Source organism: Accipiter gentilis, chromosome 9 (assembly GCF_929443795.1).
Source record: "Accipiter gentilis chromosome 9, bAccGen1.1, whole genome shotgun sequence".
In the NCBI taxonomy this organism is placed as follows: Eukaryota; Metazoa; Chordata; class Aves; order Accipitriformes; family Accipitridae; genus Astur; species Astur gentilis.
The window spans coordinates 21,467,638-21,492,868 of record NC_064888.1 but is presented as its reverse complement, the minus strand read 5'-3'; the positions used below and the strand labels follow the sequence as shown (position 1 = coordinate 21,492,868).

The 25,231-nt window shown below is 52.9% G+C and overlaps 2 protein-coding genes across 2 annotated transcripts; both read left to right on the top strand.

Moving 5' to 3' along the window:
- The first annotated feature begins 1,885 nt into the window (after window positions 1-1,885).
- On the top strand, window positions 1,886-4,502 carry LOC126042944 (translation initiation factor IF-2-like). The gene is made up of 4 exons (XM_049810713.1): window positions 1,886-1,973; window positions 2,078-2,228; window positions 2,928-2,983; window positions 3,598-4,502. The coding sequence occupies exons 1-4, from the start codon at window positions 1,886-1,888 to the stop codon at window positions 4,500-4,502; spliced, it is 1,200 nt and encodes a 399-aa protein (XP_049666670.1).
- Window positions 2,639-24,534, top strand: PITX3 (paired like homeodomain 3). Its single transcript, XM_049810995.1, has 4 exons — window positions 2,639-2,868; window positions 17,151-17,291; window positions 22,122-22,327; window positions 23,335-24,534. The coding sequence occupies exons 2-4, from the start codon at window positions 17,183-17,185 to the stop codon at window positions 23,896-23,898; spliced, it is 879 nt and encodes a 292-aa protein (XP_049666952.1). The 5' UTR covers window positions 2,639-2,868; window positions 17,151-17,182; the 3' UTR covers window positions 23,899-24,534.
- Window positions 24,535-25,231: the final 697 nt, after the last annotated feature.

The window sequence follows — 25,231 nt, the reverse complement described above, 5'->3', positions numbered from 1 at the left end:
TTCGTCACCTCTTGGCTAGACTACAGCTACGTGATACACCTGGGCATGAAGCCCACAGCAGTTGGCAAATGCCAACCAGAAGAGCATGCTGCAGTGGGACCCCTGGCTACCACAAACCTATCAAACCTATCCTCAGCTCCCTAGGCCAGCTTTTGGCTCGGAAGCTAAGCCAAATTCAAGTCCTGATCTTCAAGGCATTTGATGGCATGGACCCAGCATGGCTAAAAGGTCATTTAAGACACAAAGATGGAAACCATGATCAACATTCAACAACTCCGCCACTCTCCAAGAGCAGTGGACCCATCCAGAATGAGGACCGGGTTTGCCTGTGACAGAGATGAGGTTTTCTTGGAGGACAAGCTCTTCTCGGCTGGTGAAAATAAAGTATGTCTAAGATGCTGAGTAATTCCCTCCTTTTGCATATCCCACCTCTCTGCCAAGGCGTGAGTCAGGTTCACACTGGGTTTAGATTGACTGTGCTTTTTTTCCCCCTCTTTTCTTTGTTATGTTATATAAAACAGTAACATCTGTCTCCTCCTGAACCCAGGTGAAGTTCTTGGTCTCTTCCCCAGCAATGAATTCTCCAGCTGGTAGGACAAGATGCACTACAGCTGAGAAGTCTTGGCAGTAACCAGCAAGATCTGCTCCTACATTTCAACAAAGGCTAGAGCACGCCCTCCCAAAAAGACCCTTCCAGGGTCAGTCCAGCAGTTGCAGCAAGGTTGCCCTAATGAAAGTGTAGGTCTCTGGATGGTCTAATCCAGTAGTCTTCACACTGTGCTCCACAGGGAACAAGCTTCTGACATAGTGCCGGTTTGTATTTCCAGTTGCCCAAGGGAAATAGCTAAAAATACTTTTGTTTCATTATTACTTGAAAGCGTAAGCACTAACTGTATTTGCTGCAGGCTACTGATGGTGAAAGGTTTGGAGGGACAGGGAGGCAATTCAAAATAAGGTCCCTTCATTGCGGCAGACCTTGAGTAGGGTTTTCAGTTTCCCTGTGGCATGTGGTGACAGAGACACACTGCCCCGTGGAAAGTGCTAGTGCTGTTATACTGTGTCTGCTCCTCATGACGGAGACGAGCCTATGCTGGGGTGGATTAAAATCTGGGCCGGAAAAAGATGTGGTCTAGTTTGCAGTCATTTTTGGCAGACAAAAAAGTAGTAAGGCAAACACAAACCCCAGATTACTACCATTAAAAAAAACATGGTAATTTCTCATAAGCGTGTCAACATTGTGACTCCTTTTAAACTCTCTGTGTTTCTACTGAATTAACATGTTCGTGCATGTTTTTGAACTGTAATCCATAAAGACTTGGTCTACTTAACCTGTCTTTACATCCTGTGCTTCTTCGTGTGCATTTGTCTTCCCATGCATATCTATATGCCATGTTATGCATTTAGCAGGCTCCCTAAGTATGGCTCATAAATCACACAGGGTTAAAATTCACTCCTATTCTCACAACATTATTTCCTAATCTCTAAAACATGTCAGTGTAAGAGCTTGAGGGTGACCTTTGGCATCATAAATCGGGGAGCAGGTTGACATGGAAATGACCTCAAGAAAATCAGAGCGTAGAATCACACATCCAGCTCCGTAAGAGCCTGGCAGAGATAAACCTCTCCCCTGGGCTCAGGCATCCCAGGGCAGGACGGGGAGGCTAAGCCGACTTCTGCAAACCTCTCTCTCCCTGCAAGCACCGGGACGTGTCTGCTGGGAGTGAAATGTGTGTGCAAACATGTCCGACACGTCCAAGGCTTGCTCTAGCGGGGGCGAGCATTTGGGGACATTTCAGGGAGGGACTGGACCCTGTACCACTGCACCGGGATTTTGCCATGAACTTCGGCAGGAGCCAGGCTGGAGCCTGAACTACACACAAGCAGCATGTCGGTTCCCAGCCAGCCATTTGCGGGTGGGAGCGCGGTGTTTCCCTCCCAGCCGGCAGCCCCCGCGTCCCGGCAGAAGCGGCATGGTATTGCCAGAGAAACGCTTCTCGGTACGGCCGAGAGCCGGAACGGTGCGTGCAGTAATTGGCCGGTAATTAGCATCCTCTGCAACCGCTGCTCCGTCGCGCAGGGGAACGCTTCCAGCAGCCGACTACGGACTTGGCTCCCCCAGCAACCTCTGCCTGGCTGGTGGTTCTAACTTGTAAAGCCCGAACAGGCTCGCCCAGCACCGGCTCCAGAGCACCGGATCGCCGAACAGTGAACGACGCCCGCAGGCAACGGTAACGGCAGCGATAACAACAATATGTAAGTGTACATATACATACATATATATATATATATACACGGACACCTCCTATGTGCCCCCAGGGCTGGCAGAGCAGGGATCCCAGCGGCCGGGTGATGCCCCCTACCCGACGCTCAACTGGCTCCGGCACGGCAGAGGCGGCGGCCCCGGTGCGGCGGGACGGGGGCGGGGCCAGCGCCGAGGGGGCGGGTCCTACCGCCCTCCTCGGCGAGTCCTGGGGCCGGGATGCAGCGGGATGTAAATGAATCGCGGGGCGATTGGGCGGTGGGAGCGCGGGGCGGGGCCGGGGCGGGCGGTGCTGGACGGGGCGGGCGGCGGCGGGCGCGCAGCTGGAATGGGGCGGGCGGGAGCGGGGCGCCCGGTGCAGCTGGCGGGGGGCGCCGGCCGCCCGCCATAAAGTGAATGGCCAGGGTGAATGGGAGGCAGTCGGCCGGCGCCCTCCGCCTCCGCCGTCCCCGTGAGCCGCTGGACGGCAGCGAGGCGCAGAGTGCCCGGGGAGCCGGGGGGATTTACTTTCTGACAGCGGCAGAGCAGCCCGGGCCGCGGGGCGGGGGCCGGCTTCGCCCCTCTCGCTGGATTAAGGCCGCCCAGCCAAGCCCGCATCTGGAGCCGCTGTAAGTGCCCCTCCGTCCCCGGCCTCCCGGGCGGGGTTCTCCCCTTCTTTCCCCGTGAGCCCCTCCGTACCAGCCCAGGCGCCCCTCCCCGAAGCCCTTCCGACGCTGGCGCAGGGTAAGAGCATCCCCGGCGGGGGCGGATCGGCGCGCTCTGCCCGGCAGCGCGGGGGCAGCGCCGGTCCCGACCGGGGCCCGCTTTCCGCCGCCTCCCACGGGGCGAGGGGCGGCAGCCGGCGGGCAGGGGGGGGAGAGCGGGCGGATCGAGCCTTGCCCTGCCATCCCGAAGAGGTCCCGGGGCCGTGTGTGGCGGAGCTGTCCCCCCCCCCCCACCCCGGCGCTGCCGGGACCGCCGCCCGGCCGGCGGCGGGGCGCGGCGCCTCCCCCGCTCTGCCCTTGCAGGGCCCGGCGGCCCCCTGCCCGCCGCCGCCGGGGTGCCGCAGCCCCGGCCGCCCCCTCGGGGCCGCCGCGGGCCCCTCTCGGCAAGCGCTGCCGGAGCCTCTCGCCGTTGCTAAACTTAGTCATTTTCCACTCGGGCGAGCGGGGCAGGGGCTGTTTAAATTAGCCGGGGCTCGCTGTAAATAACGGCGCTGCGGGCTGCGGCTCAGCTGTCTGCAGGGTCCGAGGGAGAAGGGCGCGGGGAGACGTCGCTGGGGAAAAGGAAGGCAGCCCGACGGCTTTTGGACAGTTGGATAAATGATATTTATGTAACGGGCTGGCTCCTGTTTACAGCAGAGCCGACCTCCCTGCAGCGTCGGGGAGAAGGCGAGCCGGCCCCCGCGGACGGGGCGAACCTGCCCCGGGACGCCGCTGGCTGCCGCGCCCCGGCGGCCGGGACTCCCGGGGACCCGACCGGGAATAACAGACCTGGCCGGGCTGCGGGGGAAGGAGCGGCGGCGAGCGCCGACCCCTGCGGCGGCTCCGCCGGGACCTCCGAGCCGCCGCGTCAGAGCACGGCCGCCCGGGGCTGGGAGGCTGCGGGCAGAGCCGGCCGCCGGACCTCCGGGCGCTTGCACGGGGCTCCGCCGGCTCCCCGGCGCCGGGGGCACTGTGCAAACCGGCGACCCTCCGTGTGCCCGGGAAGCCCGGAAGACCGCAGCGGGCGCCCGACGGAGCCCGGTACCGGCCGCTCCCTCGGCTATTCCCCGCTCAACGAGTGCGGCCCCGGGGAAGGGGCTAGCCCGCCAGGGCGGCACCCCCTTCTCCTCCTCCCCCCCGTCCTCCTCCTCGGAACGGGAGAGAAGGACGGCTTCGCCCCGGCTGGCCGCAGCTCTGGCGGGGGAGGGCGGACGGGGCGGGGGCCGCCGCCCGCGCTCAGCCGCAGCTGCTGGAGCGGGCTCGGGGTGGGGGGGCGGTGGGCCCGGTGCCGCCGAGCGGGGCACACCTGTCGGCCCCTCTCCCGGCGCCCCCGCGGCTGGACAGCTGAGGCGACGGGCTGGGAGTGTGCCGGCTTCCCCCCGCCCCCAGCAGCGCCAAGGGCCCTGCAGAGGCGCTGGCGGGGGTCGGTGCAGCCCCCTCCTCCCCGTCGGGTCTGGGCAGCCCGGAGCAGCGAGCTCCCGGGGCTCCGCACACCTTTCCCACCCGGCTCCGCAGGGGTGGCCGGAAAGGGGCACGCTGCTGCAGGACCCCGGGTATGAGCCCCCAGCCACCACGCCGGGCTGATGCTCGAGCTGGTGGTGCAGCAGTCATAACCAGTCCCTCGTCTGTCTCCCTGTTCCCTCACCTTGGAGGGAGGCAGCCTCCCAACGGATGGGCCCATGATCCGTGCACGTTCTAAGTGGAGACTAGGGCTGAAGGCAAAGAGGGGAATTCGGCATCCCCCAGACAAGCTTGTGGGTCCTCCACGCCTGGCCCGTGGCCTAGAGGATCTAGGGATGAAATGGCTCTATCCCCTCTGCAATTTTGGGAGATGCTAAAAGCAACACCTCAGAAAGGTGCCTTTCAGGAGCATCACCCCTGTTCTGCCTTCCAAAGACAGGGAAAGGACCGCCGTTCTGGCAGTGGAATCATGGTCTCCCTGGCTCCCCGCACTCCCTCCCAGCCCTTCGGCCTGTCGGTGAGCTGGAGGGATGGGTGTTTGTGCAGGCTTCGATGGTGCCTTGCTGTGAGGCACAAAGAGCTGCTTGCTGGCTCCTGAGGAACCAGCAGAGCACGGTAGCTGCTTTCAGTCTCCACAAATGTCTGCAGAAGCGGAGCAGGGTTTGATGTTTCATCAGCAAATGGTTGCACCATGCCCGGTACTCCTTACAGGGACCCCTCACGGGGAGATGTCTTTCCCTGACAGCCTGGAGAGGGGTCTGGGGAAGGGCAGTGTTTTTCTTGTTGTTACTGGTGTTACTGGGTTTGTGTGACCTGCAGCCCAAGCTCCCCCCATGAATACTCATCTATATTCCTGAGTTGTCTCCTGTCCAAGGCACTGGTTTAAAAACCAGTATCTATCTCTGGCAGAGGAACTGCTGCAAGCCTCGCTTAGTATCTATTACATTTCTATAAGGGCTTAATTCAGGCAATTAATAGATCTGTAAATTGTGACTGGATTGCAAAAGTATTGGTTAATGTACCCTACGGAGAACTGGCAAAAAAGAGTGGCATCTTTTCTTTCCGTCAGATGCTACCCAAAACCTTGAGATTGAGAGGTGAGGCTGACTTTGGAGACTGCCAAAAAGAAAAAGCCAGAAACCCGATCTAGGAGACCGCTCCAAAAGGAAGACGAGATGAGCTGGGGACATGAGGTCTGTCTCGTGACCTGGCACATGTGCTCCAGCTCTGGGGACAGGGGGGGTACCTGGGCTGGGAACAAAGTCCCTGATGGGGAGAACCTGTGTTTTCATGCTGTGTGCCCTGTGTCGGAAAGGCAGCGGGATGAGACTGTGGGGCCGTGGAAGGTCAGAAATGGGAGTTTGTGGTGTCTCCATGCAGGCTCAGTGATTGTCTGGCTGCTAGAAAATGGGAGATTGCTATTTACTTAGGGCCTCATGGCAGAGGGGGCAAAGCTCTCCCTCTTGCCGTGGGCTGCTGGGGCTGAGGGCATTGGGCTGTGCCAAGCCCGGGCATTTGCTGTTGGCAGGGGGACAGCCTCCACCAACTGGCATCGAAGTTAGTGCTGAGGCCATAGGAAAAACTCTCTCTTGTTAACACCCAGCTGAAATGGGCTTGGAGAAGGAGGATTTCTGAGGCCAGCCTGCTGCGCTTCCCTTCCTCCCCTTTGTGTGCTGCTCCCCCCCTTCGCCAGCACCCCTGCCCTCCTCCCGCCTCACCTCTGAATATTAATGCCTCTGGCAGATTGGATAATAATGTGACTGGGAATTGAATGAAGCTGGTTATTAGCTCTGGGCTTCCTTGGGGCATTTAAGGGAGTCCACAGGCTGTTCCTGGAGCCTCGGCAGCATAAGGGACCGGGGCCGGACTCAGCGCAGAGGGGGTTGCTTCTGTGCGAAAAGATTTGCTCAAAATCCTCATCTCCCTCTGACCCTGGAGGAGGACAGGTATGGCAGCCTGGCCAGAGCCGCAAATTCCCGTGGGATAGTTAGTGATGGATCTGCTGTTTTTCAGCAACAATTAAATATTAAAAGTTGTTTTCAGGAAGGAACTAGGAGATCTAGCTGGGCAGAAGCTGAGAAACGTTTCTGTTATTATTAGGCTTTAAAAAGAGATGGGGAGTGAGCGAGTAAGATCCCCCTCTTCCCTCCCCACTGATGTCAGAGTACTGCCCCAGCAGATTCAGGAAGAGGGCCAGCTCTCCACACACTGAACATGAAATTTCCTGCTGATTTGCAGGGTACAAGTTCAAGGTTAGAGCCCTCATTTATTGGAGAGCTGCACCTTAACGATGTCTTTCCTTGGGAGCTACCTAGCCTCTCCATAGGCGGATCTCTTGGATGCTTCAGCACGAAGGGAAATATCCCTGTTGTGCAGAGGAGAAACTGAGCTCTGGTAGAAGTACCTGAGCTGAGCTGAGCCAGAAATACAAGCTCTGTTCCTTGGGCATCAATCCGATGATCTTTGCTATCTCCCAAACCGCAGCTCCACCAGAAAATAAACATTTACACCCTGTTAACAGTGCAAAAGAGGAGGGAAACTAGAGATGAATTTGCAGAAGCTGCTATTAATTTTGTCCATTTGATTCTTCAACTGTTCAAAGTGTTCAGAGATGCAGTAATGGAGCTGTAGCTGCTGGGGATCTCGGCTGATGTGGGGAGCTGGGTCCTGCCTGCATTAAATTAACCCCTCAAAATCACCATCAGAGCTACTGTGATTGAAACACCTGTTTGTAAACCCCTATCAAACAAGTTCCACAACCCCAAACCTGAGAGCCTAAGAAATACTTCTGTCTGTAGGATATAGCACATACACTGCTCTATTTCACATAGCCCTGATCCTGCAGACTTCTTAAATAAACGCATTTATTTGCTACTTGGGGATCTTCAGTGGGATGGCATGCCCTGGAAGGCTCAGTGCCTGCAGAGCTGCCTGCAAAAACTGAAAAAGTACAAAGATGAAATAAAATGAATGACCAGAGAGTTTGCAGTTACTTTCACCTCTCTTTCTTCCTCTTTGTTCCTTCTTTGCCCCATCCTCATTTCAAGCAGAAGCATTCCACACACCCCATTCCCTCTTCTCCCCCTTCCAATGCTGCCATTTATGCAAGTCTAATTTTTTTAAAAAAAGCTTATTATAAATGACCAGCGAGAAGTATGAGGATTTAACTGTAAATCAAGTTGACCTGTCTGTGTGTGGACATTTTTATTTACTCCTCTTTCTGAAAAACAAATAAACAGAGAATCCCTCCCAAATAAAGCAGCTCCCCACTTAGATTTGAACACACTTTAAAAGAAATCTCTTTTGTTTTAGCCATTTTTATTTCCTGTTTGTTTCTGAGCTTAGACTTGACAATGAAAACCACATGAAATTCCCTTTTTGTTCCATCAGTTTTATTTTTGGTGCCGCAATATCCCAACTTCCAGTTCTACAAGTTGGGGTTGCTTTTCTTTTTTTGTATGCGTTTATTGCAAGGTTATTTTTTTAAAGTAAATTCGTGGAAGTTTTCCTGCAAAATAAGTAAGACTTTCTAGAGGACTGGGCGTACCAGGATGATTGAAAAAATAAAATCTAAATCTTTAAGCTAAATCAATCAAGTCATAAAGGTCAGTCTGGGTATGGATCCATACCTAACCAGGGAGAAATGCCAAGGTGACAAACAAACGTGCACTTTTGTGTCCCATTTATAAGAGTTTCACAGCTTAATTTTTGTTGGGTGGGTTTTAATACCAGTGTTTAGAAAACCCAGTGCTTGAGCTCAGATGTGCCCCTAGTCCCAGGCCACGATGGGAGGCTGGGGGGGCCGTTCCTGCTGCCCTGGAGCCGCAGGTGGGGTTTGCTGGCAGGCTGTGACAGCGGGCTGGGTGAGGCGGAGGTGTCCCGGGGTGTAAGGTCCCTGTCCCCAGAGCAGGCAGGCTGGCCAGCCGGTTGAAGGGAGGTGGTGTGACCCAAGCGGCAGTGTTTTGAGACAGCTCACTTCCCTCTGCCCTGTCCCTTTTCTCTCTGAACCACTTTGATGGGATTGCCCGAGGGCCAGACTGGATGAGTAATTAGGGCTCTGTAGCTTGCTTTCCTACCCACCCAAACTGCCTACCTCCCAAGGCTCCGCATGGGATGCAGCCTCTAGCAGATGGAAAAACTAAGGAATTGGCGGGGGGGGGGGGGGAGAGAGACAGACTCTGTATGCAGTCCTTAGGCAGTACAGTGCATTTAAGGATCCTGAAATTCAAACCTCTTGTTTTGCTGCTTGTGATGTCTGTTGCGCCCCCGAATTTAGGGACACGGGGCGGTTTGCCACAGCCCTGAGCGGGGCACCTGGGCGAGAGGCTGCAGGGATGGAGGGCTGGCAGCCCTCCCTGCTCGCCCACCCGCCATTCCTCCTCTTCGTTACCCCTGATATGCACAATTTAACCGTCTGCTGTGGGCGCACGGCACGAATACCAGGCGGTCTGTGGGCCTGATCCTGCCAGCACAGGCCGCTTGCAAAAATGCTGCAGGATCGGACCCAGCAGTGTTTGCAGTGGGGAAGGCTAATCACCTCCCTCAGCCCCCTTCAAACAACGTCTGGGTAAACAGGCTGACCGTCAGGGCATGTTGCAAGGTCCATAAAGGCAGAGTCGGGGGGAGTGAGCTCCAGCATCATTCCCAGAGTCACCCTCCCCGTGCCCCAGCCCTACCAGCCGCAGGATCCCGAGGAAGAGGGGAGGGATACTGCGGGCTGAGATCATCCGCTTGTTTTATTCACGGCAGCCTGCGTCCTGCAAGGGTTTTCCTGCCAGAGAGCTTTAAAAAAAAATTAAATATAAATTGCTGGGGGGGGGGGGGACACGGGCAGACAAATCATCAGGAAACCTTACAGCCAGGCGCAGCAGACATCGGCTCCCTCCAGCGCTGTGGGTTTGCACTGTGAGACAACACGTCCCTCGGAGTGAGCCAGCCGCTTCTGGGCTCTCATTGCCTTAACCAACAGAGCCGCTCGTTGGCCATGGCGGCTAGTGGGGCCGTCACAGCACCCTTAGCAGTCACTACTTTTCCCTTTGCAGCCCTGCAACCCTCTGGGCTCCGCCAGGCTGTTTTAAAACAACGATCCAGCAACATCCCCCCCCCCCCCCCCCCCAAAAGCTGCTTTGTAGCTGCAGTGCTGATGGATGGCAGCCACGGGCAGCTCTACAGTGCATCGAGGTCTGCCAGCCGTAGGGGTATGATGTGCCGATGGCACGGCGGCATCCTTCCTGACCTTCAACCCCCTGCATCACCCACTTGATTAGGGGCTTTCTTGAGCTTGTTTACTAATTGTGAGAATCATTTACATCTTCGGTAATGTCTGAGTCATCTGTTGCCCTCCATCTGCATACAAAACTCCTGACAGCAGCTGGAGTCAGAGCTCCAGTCCTTGATCTCGCTATCTAAACCTCTCTAAAATGGGCCAACTTTACGGCGGCAGAGATACAGAAATGACCCTGCCATGCTGCTGTGAGCACAGCCCCCATGGGAATCAGGCCAGTTCCCTTTGACTGCCGGAATAATTAGTCAAATTCATACAATCACCCAAATAAATACAGCAACGCATACCGATCTGCTGATGCCAGGCCCTGCTGCCCTTTGCTGCTGTGCGAGCAGCGCGTGTCTGGCCCCTGAGCTGCAGGCAGGCTGCTTGCGCCTCTCACTCCTGCCCCGGATCCTGGTTTGCAACTGTCTCGTCTTGCTCTCCCGGCTCTGCTCCTGCTCAGCTTGTGGGTGCAAGAGGAGATCACGGTCCCTCATACATTGTGGCTGTGCAAGTATTTCTCCCATGTGGACACAAGCGGATTCCATGGTGCTGGCATGGGTCGCTTTGAAGCCAGCCAGGTCTGTGGGAGCAGGAAAGGGAAGGAAGGGACAAGCGGGGTCGGTACATCTGGGCCAGGCCGATGCCAGTGCTCTGCGTTAGTGGGTCCTTTGTTTTGGTTGCGAGATTCTCCCCAGGCAGAATTTCTTACTGAAATTGGTCTCTTTTCTCCCTTCGTCAAAGCAAAGGGATTAATTTCCCTGAAGGACTTTTCTTCCCCCATAATTGCAGACCACACTCTCACTCCCAGCACTCCTGCGCCGTGGAGCCTCACCATGCCAGCAACTTTGTGCGATCGCCATTTGTTTGGGCAAAACTGAGCCTTTGCTGATTTATTTTGTTCCAGATGCCTAACAAACAAAATAAGCCATAACAAAGCATGGCTTTATTAATATAACTGCATAGTTTGTCAGAAAGAAAATCCCAGTCCTGGCTGATGGAGCCAAGGTGCTGAAAGCCCTGCTGAGGCAGAGCGTCCAAGGGATACCAGAAACCCAGCCGGACACGGAGAGACCTGCAGTGCAATGTTTACAAGAATACAAGAAGTACGAACATTTAGTTTAGGGAAAAAAACCCAGCTTTACAGAAAGTCTGGCAAGACTTTCCTTCTGTGTTAGGATTAGCTCTTCATTTCCAAATTTTGGGTGCCATTTCAAAAACTGTCCAGGAAGGCTAAGGGCAGCACTGGGTTCCAAAGATACTAATGCAAATAGCTTGCTTTAAGCCAAGCCCAAGCATGTCACCCTGTCTCTGCAGACCCCCGCTCTTTAGCTCAGTGAGGTCTGCACCAGTCTGGTCCAGGGGCCGCAGACGCACCCATTGGGGAGGACGGTGTGTTATGTACAGGGCATGGTTACATCAGGGCGCTTCCCCAGCACAGGGGCACGGTGCGGCCCATCAAATAAGCGAACGGGACACATTCCATTGTGGGCTTTTTTTGCTGTGGACATGGGTATGGAGCTGTCAATCCTTGGGACGTTTCCATTGTGATAATCCTCCGGAATACAGGCGATTTATTAACCCTGTGCTGCCCAGAGCAGAGGTTTCAGCTGTCACCCTCCTCCGCAGCTGGAGGCTCCTGTCAAAGCAGAGGAAGCAAGCGGCTTGCTCTCACCTTGCAGGCTGCCGCCAGCCCCTGGGGAATGTATTAGGCAGTGTCCAGCAAGGCTGGGCATTTCCCTAGCACCTCTTATCTGAGGATCTGGAAGCACTTAAAGGAATTTTGCTTCATTGCCTCTACCAGCTCAGGCTCATTAACATCATTTTCTGAGATGAAGGATGGAGTCTCAGAACAGCCAAGTGGTTTTACCTACATCATAAGCCAAGTAAATGACAGTGCCTTATCTCCCCATCCTCTTCCTGCCTCACGTTATCAGGAACTTCTCCATGGAGCCACGCACAAAAGGAATAGAAACAGCTTGAATGCCCTCCTCAAAGCCAGCCTATGCCGTTGGCTGCAGGCAGGAAGCCCAGCAGCCATGGCCTGGGCTGCTGCGCTTAGTGTGGCATCACACGCTGCTGGTGATGCTCTTGCAGCCCACACAGTGTGCAGGGCAGTGCCAGCCAACTTGCTCCGACAGCAATAAGATACCAAGCATCTCAGGGAGCTTTGGCAATTCCTCCTGGTGGGAGGAAAAAAAACCCAAACCATGGTCCAGGCTTCAAAGCAGCACACACTGCTACAAAACAACCCACCATCAGAGCTCAGGAGTTAGTGCCCAACTGCAAGGACTAAATCGAGAAATAAAATTTATTATAATGTGTGACAGCCCTTGCTGGAGGTCCATGATCCATTTCTGAGAATGCACCTAAAAGTCCTGCTCAGCTAGCCTGGGGCTGTGCACAGCCTGAAGTTTTTGGAAGGCAGGCAGCTTGCTCTCCTGTCCTGTAATGGCTCTGTGCTCTGGGTCACCGTTTGGCTGTTGCTGTTTATCTTCCAGTGATTAATGGTCACTCTTGGTTCCTGCTGCAATTCCATTAAGATTAGAGACTTCAAGCTACACTGAGATGTTTAGCAGTGGGTGACCCTGGTTTCCCCGTAGTTGTATTTCTGTAGTCTTGAGGAAAGAAGGATCAGCTTGTCTTGTGTCCCATCCTTTTTTCTTTCTAGTTGCAGGGAAAGAGCCTGTTGCAGGCAGCACTCATGTCAGCTAGCAAAGAGAGCCTGGCTCTCAGGTTGCAGTGCAATTCATGTGCGGTGCACTCTGTGGCACTTGAAATCCCAGCCCACAGGCACTCTGATGGCACCATCCCCTGAACAAACACGTGTATCCAGAGAACAAAATACTATCCCAGGATTGAACAGGCACAGCCTCAGCCCCTTTCCCCTTGACATGGGGCAGAGGAAGAGGCAGGGGCTGCTCCACCTTGGCTCAGCTCCTCCTGGGAACCAAAGTATGGAGGCAGATTATCTTCCTGAAAATGCACAGTTAAATAGAGTCCAAAATGTTTATCTCTGCTAAAAGTAAGGCAGCACACAGGGAACACGAGCACGAGAGGAGTGAAGCAATCGGCCAGACTCCATCAGGAATCCAGTTACTCCCAGCAGTTTGACTTCTGGGATTGATGGAGCAGGAAGAGACAGCTCTGACCCCAAGACATCTAGTGTAACATCATACCTTCACCTCAGGGGATGGAAGAAAGAAAAGACACCGACCCCCCAACCAATCTCAGAGCACCTTTCAGCCTGAGGGATAACCCCTAAACCCTTTGTGGAGATCAGCAATCCCAAGCAGAGGCTGCAGCTACCATGGCCCTGGCCGGAGGCACAGGCAGTGGGGGAAGCTCACAGGTCTGTGAGGCTGTGCCGATCTGTGGTAGGGAGCCCAGCCAGTTGGGCTTCCCTCCTACCTGTGGGTCACCAGTGGTCTATATGCTGCTGCTGCCTAGGTCCTCAAGTATCAGGTCCCCTGCATGCCCATGAGAAGCCAAATAACATCAAAACAACCCGAGACAGCTTTTCCCCTCCAGATCAACCTGCCAAAGCAGGTTCAGCAGGTAGCCTGCTCACCGACAGTAGTGCAGGGAGTTGAGCAGCACGCACTTGTCAATCTGAAGGCAGCTCTCAGCAGGCAACATCCACTTCACAAAAGCCACCACTATAATTAGCCTTACTTGGCTCACAGTCAGCCTTTATGTTTCCTTCCTGCCCCTCCAAAAAAACCAAGCAAAGGCATCTTTGCTCCTGACTGATAGAGCAGTGTGTTACTGAGAACCAGGAGAGAGGTCACAGGGGCCCTCGCTTGCTCTTTTTGGGTAAACAAGGCTTCCCTCCTCACGTAGAAGTGCGCTTCTGCTCCAATGGCCCCAACTTGGGCAGCCTGACACTGATGCAGAAAGGGGGTGAATTTGAAATGAGAAAAGGCCCAGAACCAAAGCTGGTCTCTTCCCCCTGCCCTCCACTGTGCCCACGGTGCAGGGACAGCAGCTCCCAGTCCAGCTGGAGGGCTCCCTGTTGCACGGGAGCCAGGGAGAGGATGCATATGGGTAGCAACTGGAAGAAAGGGTCAGAGTTGGGAACCTTTACCTTGGGAGCAGTTATGTACATTGATGGAGGGAGTTACAGGTGCTGGAGCAGGCTAGGAGCCAGAGCTAGTTTTACAAAACTGAAACCATTGAGCAAGCCTGGCTGCAAATAGCTAATACAGTAGCTGTGCCTAAAGAAACTGTTCTTTTATGTTAAAAGTGAGGTGAAGACTCAGATGGAGATAAATTTTGTTTTGTCTAAAGGTGTTTTTGAGGTGCGAATTTCAGTAACTCCCTGAGACCAGGCAAACAACTTGATAGAAATGCCATGAAGGTTTAGCGCTGACTTTCTTAATGCCTCTGCCTACAGCAAGATCTAGCCAATGTGGAAGAAAGCTCCTTTAATTAAATCCAAAAGGGCTAGAATAATACCTACAGCCTTTTGTGTTAGTGGCATGGGGTTGCCTTTGGGTAAATACATTGGTACAGAGCTCATGTGCTGTCACCATTGCAGACTTTTCCTGTGGTCCTTCATAATCATGCTGAGCCGATCCCCCTCTCCCTTTGCTTTTGCTTCTCTGTGACCTGAGACCTCAGTGAGCTGAGGCGGCCTTCCTTGATGCCACCATATAGGGCACATGCAATAGGTATGTAATTACATGTATACATACAAAATCTCCTCTCTGAAATCCTCCTAGTTTTAAGTTCAGTTCAAAAAGCAAACTTGTTCTGAGCCTCAAGTCCCAGTTTCAACTTGAATATGGGCCACACTTTAAAACCAGTTTTAATCTAGGTGCCCACTGCATCTCTGAGGCAGGCCAGGCATGCTGCGTTGTGCGCAGCAGCTTGGATCAACCTCATAACCACTGCACTGGTGCGGTTCAGGATGGGGCATGAATTTTCAATCCTGGACTGGCTGCCCCTGAGCCTTGTACCTTGTGTGGTCATTTACACCTATGGAACCAGCTGTAAAATACTCCTCCCCGATTTTCCCACCTTTGTTCTAGTTTGCACAGATGAAAGCAGTGCAAGATGTGCAAAAAGAGTATCAAAGCAAACAGGACCCTGCACAGGAGGACAGTGTCCTTCAGTTACAGCAAGGCAGGTCTGAATTCCTCCTTAAATCTGGTCCAGTAGAGAGTCAAGCCCTAGAAGAGAGGAAATTGTGCTTGACAGATGCAATCATATGCAAATGGCTGTAGAAGAGGGGAAATTATCATCTACAAACATTGGGCAGAAATTCCATCTGCCGCCGCCTCAAGAAGGGCTCTTAATAAATTCTGAGACAGCAAAGTGACACACATCTTAATCAAGACTTAATCCATGGAATTAATTCACTGCGCGTTTCTGCATAATTCCGAGAGTAATGCTAAAAGCCATGGCAATATCAGCAGCAGATGGACTCCCCCTACTCCATGCAAAGGTATTAAAGAAAACACAGCCCCTGTCACATCACTGCATGTACGTACACATGGCAAAAAGCAACAGGGCTGTGCCCTGCTGCTGCCAGGAGCTTACACAGCTGGTGGACATCAAAGGTCAGGCTTGCTGCGAGGTAGAAATGGAAACCAACCTCACGGCAAAGATGGAGCCCCTGCCACTTCTCTCCCACAGGAGAGAAGCAGCCCAGAGTGAGGCAAAGGTCTGGGAAACAGACACCAGGTCCCTTCAGAGAGCACTGATTGAGGCCGGTGTCGAGACAGATTCGTCAGCACCCAGGAAAGGCTAAGGATGGAGGTCAAGCGAAGGGGAGAGCCAGGGAAACTGCTGGTGATTTTGTGAGCAAGATCTGCTGCAGAAACTGGGCAGGTAACCATTAGAAATGGCTCCTTGCCCTCTTACCACGGTCTGGGAAGCACACTTGCAGGTATGGGGGTCAGCCTTGCCAAGGGCCCTGGCAGCAGCCCTGCTCAAATTGGTAGGAGGTTTTAGACAGCTCTGAAAATACATTCTTAGTCACTGTCATCCACCTCCAAAGGAGGTGCAACAGCTATGCAATTAATCTCTTGTTTACATGTCTAAACGCTAGCACAGTCCAGACGAAATACTGACTTCAGCAGGCTCCCTCCCTGACACGCATGAATTTGAGGGGCTGGGCAATTGTTTACCAGCTAGAATCCAGTCTTCACAACTGACCTCCACCTGCAGTTTGGAAATTCCAAACATCTGGTCCAAACCCCCCCTAAACCCAGGGGTCCCTGATCCTGGCACAGTGCATCAGCTGCTGTTATGTTTTAGAGTGAGAGGCTCCCTAGATGGGAAGGTGAGCTATTAGCTGGGGTGACTAGAGTTTTAGGGGCTATGGCTCCCCTCAAAGCAGTCTAGCCTTCAGAAACCATTACACCTGCATTGGTCCTTCATACAGCAGGGTTATGAAACTCAGATTAAGGGCTAACGCAGGGCCAGCTCACCTTTCCAAGTTGATGTGGCTGGGCTTGTAGCCCTTACCGCTTCATGCTTGCCTCTTCATGAGTGTCCAGGGTGGTCCAGAACAAAGTGGTGCTCTCAGCCAAGCTCTTCTGGGCAACACAGGGGTAGGGTACAGGGGCCCCAAGGAAGAGCATGATGAAAGTAATTGATCCTGGGACAGAGGTGTGGAAAGAGGTGGTAGAGAAATCCCAGTGGTGCCTGCAGTTGTGGGGAGCAGCACTGCCAGCTTCCCAGCTGGGATGCTTTCAGCCAGGGGAGGTGGCTCACAGGCACAGGACAGTCACTTGGGAGGACACAGGGAGCCTTCAGCCAGGATGACCCAAGGCTGGAAGCGAGCTGCTGCTGCAGCCAGGATCACTCATTCCCAGGCACCCAAGGGTGCGTAATGTGATTCCCATGTTAATTCAGGCTACAGAGGTCCTTATGTACTCCAGAGGACTCCACTTGCACTGCCTGGGTCCCTGCTTGCAGCAGCAGCTGTGCAGGCAGACATGCCTTCCTATCAGTTCCATGCACAGGGGTACTCTTCTTTTGAGATTGTCTGTGCGTACATCTGTGTTAGTGCTCTCTGGACAGCTTTACTTGGGCTTGACCGGTTTGTGGAGAAGCAAGGGAGAAAGAGGAGGGAAGCTGGGCAGGGAGGATGGGAGAGGTGAGATGTCTGGAGAAGGTGCTAACAGCCCTTGGCTGGTCCAGAACCACTTCCTCAGATCTCCGTTACACAGCATGCTCCCGGTGTTGCTATTTCAGTCTGAATGTCACCTATAAATTGGAGGCTCTTTCTCTGAAGGCTGCAAATAGAAGTGTCACTAGATGATCTTTGATTTATAGGGAAGCTCAGCAGAAAGCCTGGCATGTCCATTTTCCAGCCAGGAAACTCAAAGGGGTCCAAGGATCACAGAGGGATCCTTTGCTTTTCCTAGGCCTTTCCTCAAGGGTTGGCAAGTCCCTCCCAGAAGGGGTGGGGAGAGGTCACATACACAGATTCATCTCTCTAATCACCCTGTGCCTGCTGCTTTTTCAGATTCCTTGTCCTTTGCCACCCATCCCTGCCCCATGGATTTCAACCTGCTGGCAGATGCGGAGGCTCGCAGCCCAGCCTTGTCTCTCTCAGACTCCGGAACCTCTCAACACGAGCACAGCTGCAAAGGGCAGGACCACAGTGGTGAGTGCAAGGCTCGAGATGCAAGAGAGGCCCTGACCTGTCTTTGCAGGTGGATCCGGGTGGCCAGTGGCTTGCAGGAGTCAGCTGCAGTGCTCCCAGGGACACACTGAGCTTCCTCTCATACCACAAGCCAGCACAGTGCCACAGCAGCACAGCTGTCCCAGCAAGCAGGGGGAAGGCATAGGGATGCGTAGCACAATGACAGCCATTGGGAGGGCAAGAGCACCATCCCGGTGATGTGGTTGCCTGGTCCTGGCTGTGGGAAACCACTGCTGACAGAGGGCACAGCCTGTGGTGTGCAGGAATCAGGCAAGCTGGGTCACTGCCCAGCCATGATTTTATTGTATTCACCTAAACTGGGTCCCCAGAGCAGGACAGCTCTGCCTACAACATGGGAAATCTCGTCCAAGGCAGAGAAGGCTACACCTAGTTATAAGTTGCCCCCCCCCCCTTTTTTTTTAACTTCATTTAAGTTGCTTAGGTTGAAACTTTCCATGCTATGGGTTAACCTTGGGCTGAACTTTCCAGGTTCAGGCAATAAGAAGGAAGAGAAATATTGTCTTGTCCCTGCTTTAACTGAAAAAGCCTGGTCACCTGCGTCTTGGTGCAAGGCTCTGCAGTGAGCTGCTCCTGTCCCAAGGAGGTGCCTCTGACCATTCCCAAAGGCTGAATCAACCCCAAGCCTACTGCATTCTTTATCAGGCTCTGAAGAAGAAACATCACCATTCATGCCTGCTCAGAAATCAACTACCAAATGCTATGGCTTCCCTGGATTTTGCATCTGTCCTGTGACCGTTCCGTCCCTTTTTGCTCTTGATGTGGCAGGACAATACAAAGCTGCTCCTGCCAGTGCCAGCACGAGGGAAGGCAAGGGCCAGGGACAGCCTGCTGCTCCCTGCGTAAAGCCTCCAGGCTCACCCGCATGCAAAAGCTAATAAGCATAATGATGCAGATTAAAATTCCCCAGAGTAAGTATCATGAAGGGAGTTACGCTAGGATAACTATGGTCAGAGAATCCACCCGCCAAATTCCCTGCTGCACGCGTACCTTAGTTGGGCACATCCCCAAGCTCAGTGGCTCCTCGTCAGCTGCTTTGGATGCGCGGCGGTTCTCTCCATTCAAGTGGCCTTCCCGATCGAGCCCACCCTGGCATGCCGCAGAACTGCCAATTTAGGAGCTGACTTTTTTTTTTCCATTAGGCATGAGCAGCTAATTCCAGCTATGACCGCAGTCGTTTCATTGAGTGGGCAAACGTGCACGAGATATATTCCACAACCTATTTTGGGTTGACAATAAACGCCGGGTGCCTGGCTACGTCACTCCCCACTGTCTTAAACGGTCTAGAAATAAAATGGTTCTGGGAGGTGGGCGTTTGCCAGCACTACCAGCATGCAGAGGCCGGCAGCTTGTGCATTCACACCAGAGAGGCCAATGGCAGCCACACATCGCCAGTGTCAGGCAGAGCAGAGCATGCCACTGAGGGCTGCCCCACAGTGGGGCAGGGCTGCACATCTGGCACTTCTTGCCTGTCCTCAAGAGAGCAGCCTGCCTACTCCTCCTTGACTCTGCTTCCTTCATCTGCAGAGTAAGAGTTCCTGAGGAAGGGAACACAAACCTTGCTTGTCTGGGCTCAGCTCTCAGATATCCCAAGCATCCTCTGATGGTGTGGCATGGTTTGTGACACCCCTTTCCGTTTGGTTTCATCAGGCAGCACAAGTCGGGGGGAGAACAAGGATAAGGTGACGAACTACCCTGCATCTCCCTATATTCTGCTCCTCAGCATGGATTCAGGGCACCCACAGGGTCTGTCCTTCCTGCGGGGTCTCTTGTTTACCTATATTGCCATGCTTTTTGTCTCCACTGCAATGTCCAATCTCTGCACCATTTACAGAGGGCACTTTTCCCCTGCCTAGAAAAGCAGCAGAAACAGAGATGACACTCCCTATAAGCAATGCTCAGGAAGAGCCACAGGTAGCAGGTGCAGAAGCAGAGAGAACAATAAGAGGAACATGTAGCTGCAGAGATTTTTCCAGGCTCAAAGTCAGGACTCCTACATCTCCTTGGACTTCAGAAGACTTATAGGAAGTTCTATACCAGAAGGTATGGAGAAGTCAAATACCAAAGCAAGATACTTGGTGAGCTCTTCCACCCAGGTGCAGCTGATAAGCCAGTGGTACCTTTGCTCCCTTATTCTTCCCTCTCGGTGTAGTTTCTTCCTGCATGAAGGGTGGACCTGAGCAGGAGCTCCCGATCAGGGCACAGCCTCCAGCTTGGCAGCAGCCCCTTTGGAAATCCACATTTGTCAGGGACTTCTATGGGAACATATCCCCTGTGTGCCTCGGGCTCTTAACCCAGACTTAGCAGATGAACAAACAAACCAAACGTCCCTTCATCTGTACTGAGCCATTCCCAATAACTAGGTCAGACGTGGTGGCATCGCTCCCCTTTTAATCCATTTTTGAGATGGGTAATGCAGGAATCTCCCTCTTCCAACACTGGCTTAGAGCGCTGAGCTAGAGAAATCAGATTTATCTCCTTGGCAAGAACCACTATAAAAAAATCCACATTAAAAGCATGCTTCCAAGAGTTCTGCTGAATGTGGGATTCCCACATGAAGATGCTCATGGGAATGAGGAGAGTACCAGAAGACCACAGCCAGCCCCTACCGTTCCACTTTTCAGATCCTATGGCTTTGTCTGTTTCAAGAGTGCACTGGGAAAGTTCTCATGTGGGTACACCTTGGATGGAACCGTGAGCTGGTCCTGGCACTGGGAACAGGAGACAGCACCTTCCTGCTCAGCGGAACCAGCTTGTGCCCTGCTGTCATGAGCAATAGCCAGCTTGCTCTCTTTGCATGAGCTTTCCTGTTGGTGGATAGCATTAAACATGCCACAGAAGCAGAGGTGGCTGGTGGGGAGCCTGCAGGGAACCCACATGACTTCAGTCAGTTCAACACGTACCCATAGAAAGAAATCTTTTCTGACTGCACCCAGGTTTTCCTCCATGAAGAGCAAGTGTCTCTCCTGCAACTGCTCTCCATGACTCCAGCATTCCTCTCTTTGGAGGAAGGCAGGTGCAAGGAGGGTTTTTCCAGGAACAGCAGGGAAAGATTTCTGAATTAACATGCTGCCACAGGAACGGGGTAGTGGCACCAGGTTCATGGGACTGGAGTGTCTCCCAGGGCCAGGCTCCATTAAAGCACCTGCTATTGGGTACAGCACTGCCTGCCTGGCAGCAGAGTCCTTTCTCTGTTGGGGCTCAGATACTTTTCAGCTTCTCTCTTAGGCTCTCTCTTTTCCATTTAGGTTTTATGGGGTACATTTTTCCAGAGCACATCCATCTGACTTGAGTAACCCTTTTTTTTCCTCACCCACCTGTATTCCAGGTTACTGTTTTCTTGCCTCTCTGCTTTTTAAGGGGCTGTACAAGACACCTTCCATGTTAGGATTTTTCTGGACTTTGAAGTCTTTTAAGCTAGTTCCCACTTAAAAACCACAACCAAACAAAAAGTCCTTTTAATATGAATCTTAGCGGAGTGATGCCAGGATTTTTAAAGGTTCTTCTCCCAGATGCAGCAGTTCGGCAGCTGTTTGCAATAATTTCTACTTAGTTTAGCTGAGTATTTCCCACTGTAAAAGAACATATCCCCTCCCTGCTGAAAACCTGATTTTCAGTTGGAACTGCTTCACCTTGCTTATAGATTAGAGGAAGGAGGTGGTGAACATCAGAAATTATTTTCACTGGAATAATTTTCTTCTATGGTGGCTTGTCTTGATTCCCAGCAGAATTAAACATGAGCTGTAGCTTTCCTCCCTGTGGTTGTCCTCCATAGATTGCCCAAGTGCTCAAATGTGATATTTTCTTTTGATGGTGGAAGATATTTCTATTTGCATTCTGCCCCTGTTTGCAGAGTACTGACAGCCCCAGGAATGACTGTGGCATAGGCAAGTACCTGACTGCCCACCTCCAGCCACAGGAGCCCAAAGCTCAGCATTAAAGCCTGGGCTTAATGCCTAGGAGGAGGCTGAGCCCTACTTTTCAGTTAGATACCAGTGTGAACACTGGAGAGTTTCAAGATGTTCATTTAAGGGGCAACAAAATGAAAGATGCTGCCTCTAGGAGAGAGATCTTCCAGTGAGGAGGAGGGCAGGGGCAGAAGGATGCGGAGATGCTGGAGTAGTTCATGGTAAGGTCTAAGAGAAGCCACGTCTTACTTTTTAAAAATAAAAATATGTGCACCTAAGTAAGAAGGTAGAAGAGTAAGAAGGGAAGAAGGATAAAAATTTGTGCTCCTCAAATTTAGTTAATTTAAGAGCCTCAACTCGCTATCATTGGCAATTTGCCCTTTCCCATCACTTGCCCGCAAAAACACTACTGGATCTTTTGCTGTGTTGTAAGTGGCAATTTCTGTTCAGTTTTTTTAAAGGGCACCTTAGGCAGAGACTTTTAAGCAGAGCAGGAAACTGCTGGCCTGGGTAAGTTCTGCCACTATCACCCATTTTAACTGTGACAAATGAAAATCAGAGATTAGAAGTTTGGAAAATCCAAATCCAGTCACTTGGAAGCTGACATCCATTACAGCTGTTAAATGAGGGCAAGCTGTGCTGCATCAAGGGGCCATTAGTTGTGATGCAGGGTGGACGCCTGCTCAGAAGGGCGAGGGAGGATGATGGGACCACTCCTGTGGGTGCAGCTGGAGCTGCTGGTGGCCGCAGCAGAGGGGGACCTCACTGAGCATGCACTGGTTGCTCCAAGGACGCACTCCCCAAATGCATCCAAGCCCCTGAGTTAACTCGGGGAATCTATCCCATCTTTCTGTTTCTTGCACAGACACCGAGAAGTCCCAGCAAAACCAAACAGACGACTCTAACCCCGAAGACAGCTCACTCAAGAAGAAGCAACGGAGGCAGAGGACACACTTCACCAGCCAGCAGCTCCAGGAGCTGGAAGCCACTTTCCAGAGAAACCGTTATCCAGACATGAGCACCAGAGAGGAGATTGCAGTCTGGACCAACCTGACGGAGGCACGAGTCCGGGTAGGACTGCAGCCCTCCAGCCTTCCCAGGCCCAAACTTGTGGGGAGGAAGCTGGCTGTGATACAAGCCACCAAGCTGTCCCCAGACCACAGAAGAAATTAGGGGCCCTAGAAAATTTCCCTGTCTTGAAAACAGCTCACCAGGCTCTACACCAGAGATTTGACACACCCAGCCACACGCATACCCCATGCTGGCAGTGCCTTCCCCATCCAGTGCCACCTTGCAACAACACAGGGAGATGCAAAGCCCAGGCTCTGCCACACAGAACCCCACCAGCTGGCTGCCCCAACCCAGAAGACCCCTTCCTTGCAGTGCCATTGTCCCCCAGCCTTAGCCTTGCTGGAGGGCACTCTTTGGGGTTCCCAAACCACTGTGCAGTCACAGGCATAGTGTGGCAGGGCTCCAGCTGGAATGAGAGCTTCTCTTCTCTACTAGAAATATGAGTTAGCAGCACCATGAATAGCCTTCCAGCAGCTTCCACACTCTAGGAAGTTATATTGTTTGAGTCCCTTCAATGCTAACAGATTTTCCTGTTAGAAGACAGACTTCTAACACTCCACCCTAGGCTGGTCCTGAGGTGAAGTCAAAACAAGAGAGTTATCTCCTCCACTCAGCAGCTCTCAAACCGCATCACCCAAATACTTTGCTCCCAAGTCACACAACCCCAACCCCTCTTCCTGGGCTGTGATCACTTGGAAATATAGCAAGTATTTTCCTCCCTTTTCCCTGTATAAAGGGCATCCCTTTGTTGAGTGACATGGGTTATTCTGTATGTTGTAAAATGGCAGTAGCTGAGTTTTGATTTAGGTGGTGATTCTCACTGGGTGATAACACTGCAGCCCAGACCTCTTGCTGCAAACCTTTCCTGATGCTCAGCCTCCCAGCTGCCTGGGAGCATCCCCAGCCCTTCAACAGCTCTCACCTTCCTGGGCAAAGAGACTGGGACAAAGCCCCTTCCAGAGACAGCCCAGAGTGATTCCCATCCCCTCCCACTCTCTCTCTTGCAGGTCTGGTTCAAAAACCGCAGAGCTAAGTGGAGGAAACGGGAGAGGAACCAACAGGCCGAACTGTGCAAGAACAGCTTTGGAGCCCAGTTCAATGGACTGATGCAGCCTTATGATGACATGTATTCCAGCTATTCCTACAACAACTGGGCCACCAAGGGTCTTGCCAGCAGCCCGCTCTCGGCCAAGAGTTTTCCGTTCTTCAACTCCATGAATGTCAGTCCCCTCTCCTCCCAGCCCATGTTCTCCCCACCCAGCTCCATTGCCTCAATGACCATGCCTTCATCCATGGTCCCTTCTGCGGTGACTGGAGTACCAGCCTCCAGCCTGAACAACCTGGGAAACATCAACAACCTGAACAGCCCAAGCCTCAACTCTGCTGTCTCATCCAGTGCCTGTCCTTACGCCTCAACAGCCAGCCCCTACATGTACAGGGACACATGCAACTCCAGCCTGGCCAGCCTGCGGCTGAAGGCCAAGCAGCATGCTAACTTCACCTACCCAGCGGTGCAGACAGCAGCTTCCAATCTGAGCCCTTGCCAATATGCCGTGGACAGGCCCGTATGAAGGGCTGCCCTCTGCCAACCATGGACTTGACCTTAGCCTGACAAAAGGAGACCTTTAGCCCTACAACAGCGTACATCCTGCAGAGAATCAGAGTGAACACGAGAGAGCAAGAGACAGCGAGCACGGTGAGCAGGCAGACGGACATCTATGAAGATTTGTCTAACTATTGTATGGTGAATTTTGACTGTCTTTCCCCTCCCAAACCCCTTCCCCTCTTGCCCACCAAACCTCCTCCTTCGTGGTAAAGAAACCAAAACAGTCTACTGGAAGCACCACAGGGAAATAGGAGCCCCAACATGCAGGGTGCCTGACCCACAGGCAGCAGAACCAAGTGTGTTTCAGTCTGCCTCTCTGAGCCCCACAGGAGGGAGCTCCCCAAATCCATGGGACAGCACAGGCAGCCAGATGCCACCCCTGCGGGGAACAGCCAGGGACAAGGCAACATGGGGGCTGCCATTCAGTGCTCGGCTGACCCCTTCTCCCTGTGCGCATGCAAGATTTCAGTTAAAGACGTCTTGCCCAGTTATTTATCACACAGCCAATGAGGAAAGCCTTGTCTCAGTCGATTGGCATTTCTCTTTATAATGCATATATATGCATGGCCCTTCAGACTTGAAGCCTTTAGGAACTGGGAGTCACAAGGATATGAAATATGTGTGTGTATATATATCATATATATACAAATACATATACTGACATTAGAATATGCTTTTTTGTTTTGTACGTGAAATAACCCACAAAGTAGACCTTAAAACTGAAAACCCTGTAAAGCAAGCACATCCACCGAGGTGGCATCCGGCCTGTCATGCTTTACTGCTTCAGTCATTTCCAGTCAGACAGGAACACCTTTGCCAGTGTACATCCAAAGCATCTCCTTTTGCAACAATCGGCTCCCCCTTGCACTTCTCCTTCCCTTCCCTTCTCCAAACCCCATTTCCAAAAAAGATAATAAAATAAAAGTTGGCACAATCCCTTTGAGGCTTCTGCCTGTCTGGTTATTGAGAGCACAAACCTGCATCTGCAGGCTCAGAAATCGAGCACCAGCAGTCCAGGTGAGAGCAAGCATCCTTGGGAGCGCTGGCACAAGGCAGCCCAAGTTGGAAGAGGGGCCTCGGGTCTGGAGGAACTATCTCTGTTCCTCACAAATTAATCACCTGGCTCCTCAGGACAGCAAAAGCCCATGGACACAGTATGAAGGGGAAAACAAGCCTTCTGCTCCCTGTCTGCATGCAAGCACTGTGGCAGGAAGGTTGAGCCTCTCCTGGCTCAGGCTTCCCCGCCATGCTGGATGGGGGCCAGGGGAGAGGCTGAGTTGCATCAACCTGCCCTGTTT

What these genes read in the sequence shown, in the direction of transcription:
- LOC126042944 (XM_049810713.1), top strand. Translation starts at nt 1,886, where the DNA reads ATGTCGGTTCCCAGCCAGCCATTTGCGGGTGGGAGCGCGGTGTTTCCC. An exon ending in GTCCCGGCAGAAGCGGCATG is followed by an intron (nt 1,974 to 2,077) that starts GTATTGCCAGAG and finishes TCCGTCGCGCAG; the next exon opens with GGGAACGCTTCCAGCAGCCG. An exon ending in CCTTCCGACGCTGGCGCAGG is followed by an intron (nt 2,984 to 3,597) that starts GTAAGAGCATCC and finishes TCCTGTTTACAG; the next exon opens with CAGAGCCGACCTCCCTGCAG.
- PITX3 (XM_049810995.1), top strand. Translation starts at nt 17,183, where the DNA reads ATGGATTTCAACCTGCTGGCAGATGCGGAGGCTCGCAGCCCAGCCTTG. An exon ending in CAAAGGGCAGGACCACAGTG is followed by an intron (nt 17,292 to 22,121) that starts GTGAGTGCAAGG and finishes TTTCTTGCACAG; the next exon opens with ACACCGAGAAGTCCCAGCAA. An exon ending in TGACGGAGGCACGAGTCCGG is followed by an intron (nt 22,328 to 23,334) that starts GTAGGACTGCAG and finishes TCTCTCTTGCAG; the next exon opens with GTCTGGTTCAAAAACCGCAG.